This window comes from Mandrillus leucophaeus, unplaced genomic scaffold (genome assembly GCF_000951045.1).
Source record: "Mandrillus leucophaeus isolate KB7577 unplaced genomic scaffold, Mleu.le_1.0 Scaffold216, whole genome shotgun sequence".
NCBI classification, from domain to species: domain Eukaryota; kingdom Metazoa; phylum Chordata; class Mammalia; order Primates; family Cercopithecidae; genus Mandrillus; species Mandrillus leucophaeus.
Genome location: NW_012102210.1, coordinates 2,984,277 through 2,997,222, shown reverse-complemented (window position 1 = coordinate 2,997,222; position 12,946 = coordinate 2,984,277). Strand labels below are relative to the sequence as shown.

The 12,946-nt window shown below is 38.1% G+C and overlaps 1 protein-coding gene across 1 annotated transcript in view; it reads right to left on the bottom strand.

Annotated features, from left to right (window-relative positions):
* ALMS1 (Alstrom syndrome protein 1) overlaps positions 1-12,946 on the bottom strand; it is a 249,438-nt gene that overhangs the window by 91,907 nt on the left and 144,585 nt on the right. The window contains exon 12 of the mRNA XM_011980691.1: positions 1,309-1,550. Coding sequence (XP_011836081.1) covers positions 1,309-1,550 — 242 coding nt within the window. The remainder of the gene's footprint in view (positions 1-1,308; positions 1,551-12,946) is intronic.

The following is a 12,946-nucleotide window of genomic DNA, read 5'->3' as shown; positions in this document are numbered from 1 at the left end:
CAAACCATTTCTGCAGCTTACAGCCAGCCCAGCCAAAGTCCAATTGACCCACAAGCCTGTGAGTAAGAAAAACAAATGTCTGCTGTTACAAACCATGGAGATTTTTTAGGTTGTTTGTTGTACTGTATCACTGTAACAACAGGTAACCAACACATAAAGGTGTTCTTTGTGATGATTTATTAAACTATACGTATATATATATGGTATGCTTTAATTTCACAAGAAAAATGTTCAAGAATTATAACCATCTTAGTATATAAATGCACTTACTTAAATTCAATGCAATTTAAATGCTGAACCAAACATTTTTCTTTACATTTAGGTATATTCTATCTATATGTGTAGATGGACAAGTTTTTTGTGTAAGTAGAGAAACTTAAAATGTACTTTGAGTAGATTTGTCCAAAATAGTAAATATTTTAAAAATTAGTAAGGTTTCCATCTTCATTTGGGGAAGAATGGAAACTTAATTGTTAATTTTCCTGCTACTTACCCAAAAAAGAAAATAATACACAATTTGCTCTAATTCTAAATGTTATATGGTAAAAGTACTATCAAAATATCACTGAAACTATAGCATATAAAACACTCTAAATGTTCACCTTATGGTAAAGACTGCTACCTATTCACCAAAATCCATTTCTTCTTCATTTTGGAAAACATAGCTAAACTACATTCCTGAAAGTGATTTGGGTTACTTCCAGACCTGGCCTGTAAACATCTCCTATATATGCTCCTCCATGCTTTCTGTTCCTTCCAGCTGACCATGAAGGTAAATCCAACATAACCTTGGGTTACGTATTTTAAAGACAACAGAGCAAGAAGTCAACCTGGGTCTCTGGTGATTGCTTTATAAGCAAGAGATAAACTGCTATTGTGTTTGCACTATCATATGCTTATGCATCTATTTGTTATAGTATTTAGTATATACATACTCTATATACACACTATATAGTAATAACATTACTATAATACAAGATAATTTATCTGCCCTTTTAAAAGCAGACCTCAATTACTTTCAAGTTGTTATGAACGTCTTGCATTTTTATTGCAAATATGAGACAAAAATAAGTTTTAACCACAAACGGCATGAGTTCTACATGTTAACTCTGCTAGAAATTAAGATAAAAATATAGTAAATCACATTCTGTTGACAGCTATGCAAATAAAAGACAGATATAATCATATGGACCCTAATTCTTAAATTAAAATTAGGTTTTCTGACTAGAAAGGCACAACCACAAATTTCTAACATAATTACACAAAAGAGCTGGTCTAACAATCTAAAATGAAATCACATTCTCTTACCATCTGTGCCACGAGAAAAAGTAACCTGCTGGACTGAAGATGATGAGGCAAACTTGACAGGAGCTTTGCGTAGTTTCTGGTTACCAGGCTCTGTAATTTCATGTCCACGATCTTCAGCATTAATAAAAATCTCAGATGAAAATAGGGTCTTTTCTGGACTTTCTGTTGTTATCTGAGTGACTGCATCAGATGACAGTTTTTCAGAGAAAGCAGAAAGTGGAGTCTTTATCTTCTTGGGTAATCTAACCAAAAAAGAGAAAGAATACAGCAGGTTATCTCCTTGGCCTATTAGAAACTGAAATCTCTTTCCAAAAGTGGTTTCAGGGAATATTTAAGTAGCTATAGGAATATTTTGTGGACACATCAACGTCAAATGTTATTAAGGTAAAATTTCTGCAGTACCCTTTATTTTGTTTGATACAATGTTATCACACATTTACTTTTATCTTAAAACCTACTTTTAATTTAGAATGTTAAATTATATAAGTTAGTTGAGGAAATGGTATTTTTCAGCTGAATTGAAAATACATTTTTTTGAATTACTAGATGTCCACTATAAATTAGGGGACTGTGCTAAATACACACAGTGTACAAAGATAAACAAGAAACAGAGCATTCCATCAAGGAGTTCCGGGAGAACCAGGAGTTTTCAAGGTTGTAGTTATATCTTGAGATCATAGGGAATTAATATTAAAACAGAGTGGAGCAAGTAAATAACTGAATACATAAATAATTGGAAAGAAGCAGCAAATTTTGCTTAAGAAGAAGTCCAGATAACAGATGTGGATACCTCCCACCAAAGAAGGTTAAGCTTAATCTTCCCCTCCTCCTTTGTGTATGCACTGAACTGAGTGACTGGATTTCAAAACATAGAGTATAAGAAGGGAAAAATAGTAACTTATTTCCATGGTGGAGACACCTAGCAAGCACTGCCTTATTCAAGTGATCAGTTAACATCAGCAGTGATGATGTGGATACCACATATGCAACCTAGGCAATGCCATTCCAGACACAGGAATGGGCAATTTCACAATGAAGACACAAAAGCAATTGCAACGAAAGCAAAAGCTGACAAATGGGATCTCATTAAACGTAAGAGCTTCTGCACAGCAAAAGAAAAATTATCAACAGAGTAAACAGACAACCTACAGAATGGAAGAAAATATTTGCAAACTATGCATCTGATAAAGGTTTAGTATCCAGCATTTATAAGCAACCTAGTGGGCAAAGGATATGAACAGACATTTTTAAAAAGATATATATGTGGCCACCACGCATAAGAAAAAAGCTCAATATCAATGATTACATAAATGCAAATCAAAACCACAATGAGATACCATTTCACACCAATCAGAATGGCTGTTATAAAAAAGTCAAAATATAACAGATGCTGTCAAGGTTGCAGAGAAAAGGGAGTGGCTGTACACTGTTTGTGGGAGTGTAAATTAGTTCAACCACTGTAGAAAGCAGTGTGGCAATTCCTCAGAGAGCTAAAGACAAAACTACCATTTGACTCAGCAATCCACTGCTGTGTACACACCCTAAGAAATATAAATCATTCTACCATAAAGACGCATGCACACAAATGTTCATTATAGTACTATTCACAATAACAAAGACATGAATCAACTTAAATGCCCCATAAATGACAAACTGGATAAAGAAAATGTGGTACATTTACACCATGGAATACTATGCAGCCATATAAAAGAACAAGATCATGTCTTCTGCAGAATATGGATGGAGCTGCAGGTCATTATCCTTAGCAAACTAATGCAGGAACAGAAAATCAAATACTGCATCCTCACATTTATAAGAGGGAGCTAAATGATGAGAAGTCATGGATACAGAGAGGGGAACAACAGACACTGGGGCCTACTTGAGGGTAGAGGGACGGGGGAGAGAAACAGATAAAAAAAAAAACTACTGGGTACTAGGCTTAGTACCTGGGTGGTGACATAACCTGTAAAATAAACCCCCACGACACGAGTTTACCTATAGAACAAACTGGAACATGTATCCCCTGAACCTAAAAGTTTAAAAATAAAAAAATAGGTCGGGCGCAGTAGCTCATGCCTGTAATCCCAGTATTTTGGGAGGCCAAGGTGGGTGGATCACCTGAGGTCAAGCCTGGCCAACATGGTGAAACCCCGTCTCTACTAATAATACAAAAATTAGACAGGCATGGTGGTGCATGCCTGTAATCCCAGCTACTTGGAAGGCTGAGGCAGGAGAATCGCCTGAACCCAGGGGGCAGGGGTTTCAGTGAGCCGAGATCGCGCCATTGCACTCCAACTTGGGCGACAAGAGCGAAACTCTGTCTCCAAAAAAATAAAAATAAAAATAAAATGAAAAAGAAAAGATGTTAACAACAGGAGAAGCTAGGAGAGAGGTATATTATTATATATATAATATATACTATTATATGTGTATCTTTTCTGTAACTCTAAAATTACTTGAAAATAAGGCCTGGCATAGTGATTCATACCTATGATCCCAGTACTTTGGGAGGCTGAGGCAGGAGGATCACTTGAGCCCAGGAGTTAAGTGACCACCCTGGGCAATGTGGCAAGACCATCTCTACAAAACATAAAAAAATAGGCACAGTGGCATGCGCCTATAGTCCCAGCAACTGAGGAGACTGAGACAGAAGGATTGCTTGAGACCAAAAGTTTGAGGCAGCAGTGAGCCATGACTGCACCACTGCACTCCAGAGCCTGGGTAACAGAGCAAGACCTTGTCTCTATAAGAAAAAAAATAAATAAATAAATAAAACTTTCAAAAAATCACTTGAAAATAAAGTTTCAAGAAGAGAATAATGTTGCATTGTATTAGAGTAATATCTAGAATATATCACAAAAGTAGAACTTTTGAGTCTATACTATATGCCTACCATTCACTAATTGAAAAGGACAGTTATGAGAAAAGAAACAAAAATGTCAATTCCCCTTATGAACATAAATACAAAAATCCTAAACAAAATGTTAGACAACAAAATGTAGCACATGTGTGTGTATGCTGTGTGCTTGCTCTCATTTTACACACACATACATTTGTGTGTAGTTGAATCTCTACCATGATAGTTTACCCCAGGAATACAAGATGAGTTAACATTTAAAAAAAAAAAAAGTGATTAACCACCTACCTCAACAGAATAAAGGAGAAACACACATGACCATATCAATACAGGCAGAGACAGCATTTAATAAAACTCAGTAATTATGCATGACAAAAACTCACAGCAAAGAGAAACTACAAAAAACCCTAAAGCAATCATTGTGTTTACTAGTAGAATGTTGAAAATACTGCCTGTGAGATCAGGAATAAAGTAAGGATGCCAACTCTTACCACTTCTATTCAATATTTTAGTAAGGTGTTAAATAGTATTAGCAGTAAGGCAGGAAAAAAGAAAAGGGATGGATAAGAAAGAAAGAATAGCTACTTTTCATATTTGATATAATTGTGTACATAGAAAAATCCAAAAGAATCTACATGTAACTTACTAGGATGTAACTTTTTAGAAAATTTGCCAGATACAAGATCAAATTTTTAAGTCCATTAGATTTTTCATTATCATAGAAGTTATAAAATTAAAATCTAAAAAGTATGTCATAAAAATAGTACCAAAAATATCAAATACCTAATAAAGTATAATAAAAGATGCAAGAACTTTATATAGAATACTATTAATATATTATAGAGAGAAGTTAAGGGTGATCTAAATGGGTCTTCCATTTCCAAGTAGGATGAGGTAGGGAGCCATATACCATCACTCCTACTTTAACAAACAAACAAAATGAATGAATTATAAAAATCATATTTTTTTAAAAAAGTCTTACAGCTATAGAAACAATGAGTAAATATTACCAATTAACATGCTAGAGAGAGGAATTTGGTGATTCTAGGAAAGGGTTTGGTGTAGGTAGACATAATCTACTGACAAAGAGAAATCACCAAGCTTTTGAAGAACATGAAGGCTGTCATGATGGTGTGACATGATGGAATCTAGCAGGATATCCATCTGATTTCCCCTACAAGACATTTCCTGAGTGTTGGGGTGGTATGGGAGGCTGGGCCTCAGTCAGAGTAATAGACTGAAATCTCATTCATACTCATGGCACTATAAGAGATCAAGTTCCACTAGATGGAGAGGCCTGGGACAAACACACATCAGCTCTCCTCCTTAATACATTTGCCAAATGTACCTGCTTAAGGCAGGGGGCTTAATAACTAATGCTTGAGGAAGAGAACTTTTAAAGGTAAGGAATTAAAGACTCACTACACTCAGTCAAAAGTCAGAAGGGCCAACCCCAAGAAAGGGGCTGAGTGAGAAAAACAGTAAAATTATTTGCAAGAGTACTAATGAAATGAATTTCCCTTGAGAAAGTGTAACTGCAACAAATACTTGACTCGTGTCCTCCTTACAACATTTACCATATTCTACAGCTGTGAGGGCAAGGAGTTTAAAGAGCTGAATTCAAACATCTGAAAGCCTGAACTGAGCTCTTACAATATTTAACTGTTGAAAAACCAAAGACCTGTCAGGCTTAAAGTAAAATTTTTTTTTTAAAATTTCATGTCTTTGCTATTGTGAATAGCAGTAATATGATGAAAATTGATTATATGTGTTTTTTTCAGTAAAATGATTTATTTTGTTTTGGGTATATACCCAGTAATGGGGCTGTTGAGTTGAATGGCAGTTCTGTTTTAAGCTCTTTAAGGAATCTCCACAGTTTTCCCCAGTGGCTGAACTGAGTTATGTTCCCACCAACACTATACAAGCCTTCCCTTTCTTCTGCAACCTCACCAACATCTGTTATTTTTTAACTTTTTATAAGTAGCCATTCTGATTAACATGAGATGGTATCTCATTGTGGTTTTGATTTGTACTTCTTGAATGATTAGTGATGTGGAGCATTTTTTCATATATTTGTTGGCCGCAAGTATGTCTTCTTTTGAGAAGTGTCTGTTCATGTCCTTTGCCCATTTTTAAAATATGGTTGTTTTTTGCTTGTTGAACTGTTTAAGTCCCTTACAGATTCTGGATATTAGACCTTTGTCGCATGCACAGTTTGCAAATATTTTGTCCCATTCTGTAGGTTGTTCACTTACTATGCTGATGGTTTCTTTTGTTGTGAAGAAGTTTTTTATTACTGACTCAATTTCAGAACTCATTATTGGTCTGTTCATGATTTCCATTTCTTCCTGGCTCAATCTTGGGAGGTTGTATATTTCTAGGAATTTATCCATTTCTTCTAGGTTTCCTAGTTTTTGTGTGAATAGGTGTTCATAATAGTCTCTGAGCGTGTATGTGTGTGTATGTGTTTGTGTATTTCTGTGGAGTCAGTGATAGTGTCACCTTTGTCATTTCTGATTGTACTTATTTTGTCTTTTTTCTTTAACAATTTAGTTAGTGGTCTGTCAATCTTGTTTATTCTTTGGAAGAATCAATTTCTGATTTAGTTAATCTTTTGCATGGATTTTCGCATCTCAATTTCATTCAGTTCAGCTCTAATTTTGGTTATTTATTTTCTTCTGTTAGCTTTGGGATTGGCTTGCTCTTGTTTTTCTAGTCCCTCTACGTGCAAATATCCTCAATCTCTATTATCCTCTTATTTACAATATTCAACACACAAAACATTATGTAACATATGAAGCAGGAAAAACTGACCAAAAATTGAGAGAAAAAGTAGACAAGAAAAACTGATTTACAGGGGAGTTAGCTACAAGTTAGCACAAAAAGACTTCAAAATGATTATTAATATATTCAGAGCAAAAGATAAAGGGAAGTAGATAAAATATGGAAAATCTCAACAGAAAACTACAATCTATTAAAAAAGAAACGAATATTTCAGAATAAAAAATACATTATCTGAAATTTGATTCAATGGTAGTAGAAGCAAATAGACATTTGTAAAACTAATTTGTAAATTCAAAAAGTCTACAGAAAACTACCGAACAGAAAAAGAATGAACAGATGCCAGTATAAGAGACTCACACAGCAGAGACATATAATCCAATATATGTGTAATTTTACTCCTAGGAGAAGAGACAAGTGTGCAGAAACAATATTTATGAGTTAATGGGTAAGAATTCTCCAAAACAGGTAAAAGACTTAATCTACTGAGTTAAGAAGCTCAGTGAACACAAAGAATACAAAGAAAAACCAACTCTTGGGGCATCAAAGCCAAACTGCTGAAAATCAAAAGTGCAAAAACAAGAATGACACTTGGGCCAGGTGCGGTGGCTCACGCCTGTAATCCCAGCACTTTGGGACGCCGAGACGGATGGATCATGAGGTCAGGAGATCGAGACCATCCTGGCTAATACAGTGAAACCCCTTCTCTACTAAAAAATACAAAAAATTAGCCAGGTATGGTGGCAGGCGCCTGTAGTCCCAGTTACTTGGGAGGCTGAGGCAGGAGAATGGCATGAACCCAGGAGGCAGAGCTTGCAGTGAGCAGGGATCATGCCACTGTACTCCAGCCTGGGCGACAGAGCAAGACTCTGTCTCAAAAAAAAAAAAGATACTTGGCCTTTCAACAAAGATAGTAGCTCTTTAAAGTGCTGAAATAAAAACCTATAATTCTATAACCAACGGAAATACATTTTTTTAAACCAAACAAATACAAACTAAGATAATTCCCAGAAGACTTCAGGAAATACCAAAGGAAATTTTTTTTAGGCTGAAGGAAAATGATCCAACATAGTACAGAACTGCTAGAAAGAATGTAGAACACTTAAAGGATGTGTGTGTGTGTGTAAATATATACATGTACACATACATACATACACCCTTGTGTATATATACATATTTTACTTTGTTTTATATTTCCTATATACATACATATGGAAAAGAATGTTGTTTGTTCAAAGCAACAATAATAACGTCTTGTGGGATTTAGAACATGTAGAACAGAAATATATATATGACAACAAAAGCAAAAATACGAGGAGTAAATAGAGTTCAACTGTCATAAGATACTTTGCTGCTCATAAAGTGGAAAAAGTACTAACTTAAGGTAAACTGTAAAGTCAAGGAAGTATATTATAATCTCTAGGATAACCACTAAAAGGAAAAACAGTAAAACAAGCCAACAGAGAAAATAACACGGAATAAAAATAATTAATTAACCTAAAATAATAAAGGATAGCAAAATCAACTAGCTCAATAATTATATTAAATGTAAATGAACTAAATATCTCAGTTATAAGATAAAGATTAACAGACAACATTAAAAATGAATAACATTCAACTATATGACATTGACAAGTGATGCACTTTACTGTGAGGTCACAGATAGGTTGAAAGTAAAAGGATAGAAAAGATATATTAATCATAAAGTGATAAAAAATAAGCTTCCTATTCTCTCTCCCCTCTCCTGTGTTTCTATTCTCCTTTTCTTTTGTCTTTCCCATCCCAAACAATTGAATTTTAAAACCATTAGGTGGGCAGAACAAGGCGGGACTCTGTAGCAAATGGAATGACAACGGGCCAGAGCAAGGTATCAGAATTTCATTAGGGTAAGGAAGGTGCCCATGTAAAGAAGTGTCATAGCACAGAGTATTAGAATTCAAGCAGGGCAAGGAGACAATCTTTGCAGAGGTGTGGCCTCGTGTGCAATAAAAGCACCAAATCAGGATAAGGAGGGCTTCCATGAAGAGGGAGGCCCACCAGACATGTAGAGTTAGGGCCCAAGCAGAATGAGGTAGGTGTCTCCACACTGGGGTGTCCTTACATGGAGTGGCAGAGCTGCAGTAGAGAAGGAAAATAACTACACAGAGAGATAGCCTAGGTTGGAAAGTCAGATTTCCTGCAGGATGAGAAACGTGTCATACAGGGTAAGGGCAGTGTGGTGAGTCACTACTCAAGCAGGATGAAAGGAGTCAGTCTGACCTTGAATGTCAGAACTTGAGTGAGGAGGCTATTTACATGGTGTAGCCTGGCATCATGAGTCAAATCCTAAACAAGATAAAGGCATTCAAGTAGAGGGGAGACCAACGTGAGGTGTCATGAGCCTATGCAGTATGAGGAAGAAATCCATGTGAGGGGGTAGTTCAGCATGGGGAGTCAGAACCTAAGTGGCATGGGGAGAGTGTCCATATGTTGAGGGTGATGAGCATTCTGACACGGGAAAGTTAAGAGACCAAGTAGGGAAGGGTGGTATACATGTTGAGGAGTGGTCTAGCATGGAGTGCCAAAGCCCAGGCAGGGTGAAAAGAGCACCCACCCAAGGGGACAGACTGAATAAAGTGTTTGAATCCAAGTGGAGAATTCGGGTCATCCTTGCTGGGGAGAGGTTGGCAAGAGATGAGAATATTCGTTATATAAAGCATACTGGAAGTGAGCTTACTCACTATTAGATATGAAAGTTACAAAAACAAAGAAAAAAGTAAAATAAAAATTAGATGAACATATGGTTTTTAATATATACAGACAGAGAAATAAATATTAATGTAAATAAGTGTAGGGCTGAGAGCAACCCAGTAGCAACACACATGCCTAGTGTTTAAATCCTAGCCCCTAAATAGCACATTCCACTGGAAGAACAGGCTTCTTGGAGAACTGGTTGATTCCAGAGCTGGAGAAGGAAAGTATAAGGTGAGCCTGAAATATCTTGTGCCAGAAAGCAAAGACATGATCAAAAGATGACGGGGACGTATGAAAAGGATACAGAGCCAGCTTGAAGGGGCTGCCACTGGCCACCAAATCTGTATTTGGAGCATCAAAACAAATTACAATAGTAACAATAAACAGAAGAAGAAAACTTGGTTTTGTATAATGTAAAAATTTGCAAGTCTGAAATCTAATAAAGAATTTGTATCCCGAATATATAAAGATTCTCTAAATTCAACAGTAAAAAAAAAAAAAATGCAATTAGAAAATGAGCAAAACAATTTTAATAGAAAATATATAGATAGTAAACAGGCATATTAAAAAATGTTCATTGTCAGTAGTAGAGAAATGCAAATTAAAGCAATAATGAGATAACCCCTATATACCAACCAGGAAGGCTAAATTTAAAAAAAAAAATCTGACAGTGGACAGACATGGTACCTCATGCCTGTAATCCCAGCACTTTGGGAGGCCAAGGGGGGGGGATCATAAGGTCAGGAGTTCAAGACCAGCCTGACCAATATGGTGAAATCCCATCTCTACTGAAAATAAGCCGGGTGTGGTGGTGTGCACCTGTAGTACCAGCTACTCAGGAGGATGAGGCAGGAGAATCGCTTAAACGCAGGAGGCGGAGGTTGCTTTGAGCTGAAATCGCGCTACTGAGCCAAGATCACGCTACTGCACTCCAGCCTGGGTGACAGAGTAAGACTCCATCTCAAAAAAATAAAAAAATAAATACTGACAGTATAAATGCTGATGAGGATGTGGAGGAACTTGATCTCTCATACATAGTTGTTGGAAATACAAATAGTTATAACCACTCTGGAAAACACTCTGGCAGTTTCCTATAAAATTAAACATATACTTACATATAACCCAATAATCACACTCCTGGGTATTAATCCCAGTGCAGTTTCTCAACCTCAGCACTGACATTTTGAAACAATTCTTTGTTATGGAGGACTCTCTTGTGCATTCTAGGATATTCCACAGTACCTCTGTCTTATTTACTAGACACCAGTAGCATCTCTTTCCTGGTCACTACAATCAAAAATGTCTTCAGACGTTTCTCATGTTCCCTGAGGGGTAAAATCACTCCTAGTTGAGACCCACTGTCACAGAGAAATAAAAAACTTACGGTCATGTAATAACAAATACATGAGGGATTCCCAGGCAAGATGGCCAAATAGAACAGCACCGGTCTGCAGTTTCTAGCAAGGCCAACACAGAAGGCAGGTGATTTCTGCATTTTCAACTGAGGTACCCAGCTCATCTCATTGAGACTGCTTAGACAGTGGGTGCAGCCCACAGAGGGTGAGCAGCAGCAGGGTGGGGTGTTGCATCACTTGGCAAGCACAAGGGGTTGGGGAACTCCCTCCCCTAGCCAAGGGAAGCCATGAGGGACTGTGCTGCGAGGAACAGTGCATTCCGGCCCAGATACTATGCTTTTCCCATGGTCTTCGAAACCCACAGACCAGGAGATTCCCTTGGGTGCCTATGCCACCAGGGCCCTGGGTTTCAGGCACAAAACTGGGCTGCCATTTGGGCAGACACTGAGATAGTTGCAGGAGTTTTTTTTTTTCATACCCCAGTGGCGCATGGAATGCCAGCAAGACAGAACCGTTCACACCTCTGGAAAGGGGGCTGAAGCCAGGGAGGCGAGTGGTCTAGCTCAGTGGATCCCACCCCCAAGGAGTCCAGCATGCTAAAATCCACTGGCTTGAAATTCTCACTGCCAGCACAACAGCCTTAAGTCGACCTGGGATGCTCCAGCTTTGTGAGGGGAGGGGCGTCCACCATTACTGAGGCTTGAGTAGGCAGTTTTCCCCTCATAGTGTAAACAAAGCTGCCAGGAATTTCAGACTGGGTGGCGCCCAACGCAGCACGGCAAAGCCACTGTAGCCAGACTGCCTGTCTAGATTCCTCCTTTCTGGGCAGGGCATCTCTGAAAGAAAGGCAGCAGCCCCAGTCAGGTGCTTATAGCTAAAACTCCAATCTCCCTGGGACAGAGCACCTGGGGGAAGGGGCAGCTGTGGGCGCAGCTTCAGCAGACTTAAACGTTCCTGCCTGCCAGCTCTGAATAGAGCAGCAGATCTTCTAGTATAGCCCTAGAGCTCTGCTAAGGGACAGACTGCCTCCACAAGTGGGTCCCTGACCCCCATGCCTCCTGGTGGGGAGACACCTCCCAGCAGAGGTCGACAGAAACCTCACACAGGAGAGCCCTGGCTGGCATCTAGCGGATGCCCCTCTGGGACGAAACTTCCAGAGGTAGGAGAAGGCAGCAAGCTTTGCTGTTCTGCAGCCCCCATTGGTGATACCCAGGCAAACAGGGTCTGGAGTGGACCCCCAGCAAACTCCAGCAGACCTGCAGCAGAGAGGCCTGACTGTTAGAAGGAAAACTAACAAACAGAAAGCAAAAGCATCAACATCAACAAAAGGAACGACCACACAAAAACTCCATGTGAAGTTCACCAACAGTAAAGACCAAAGGTAGATAAATCCACAAAGATGAGGAAAAAACAGTGCAAAAAGGCTGAAAATTCCAAAAACCAGAATGCCTCTTCTCCTCCAAAGGATCACAACTCTCACCAGCAACAAAACTGGATGGAGAATGAGTTTGACGAATTGACAGAAGTAGGTTTTAGAAGATGGGTAATAACAAACTCCTCCAAGCTAAAGGAGCATGTTCTAACCCAATGCAAGGAAACTAAGAATCTTGATAAAAGGTTAGAGGAACTGCTAACTAGAATAACTAGTTTAGAGATGAACATAAATGACCTGATGGAGCTGAAAAACACAGCACGAGAATTTGAGAAGCAGACACAGTATCAATAGCCAAATCAATCAACCGGAAGAAAGGATATCAGAGACTAAAGATCAACTTAATGAAATAAAGTGTGAAGACAAGATTAGAGAAAAAAGAATGAAAAGGAACAAACAAAGCCTCCAAGAAATATGGGACTATGTGAAAAGACCAAGCCTACGTTTGATTGGTATACCTGAAAGTGACGGGGAGAATGG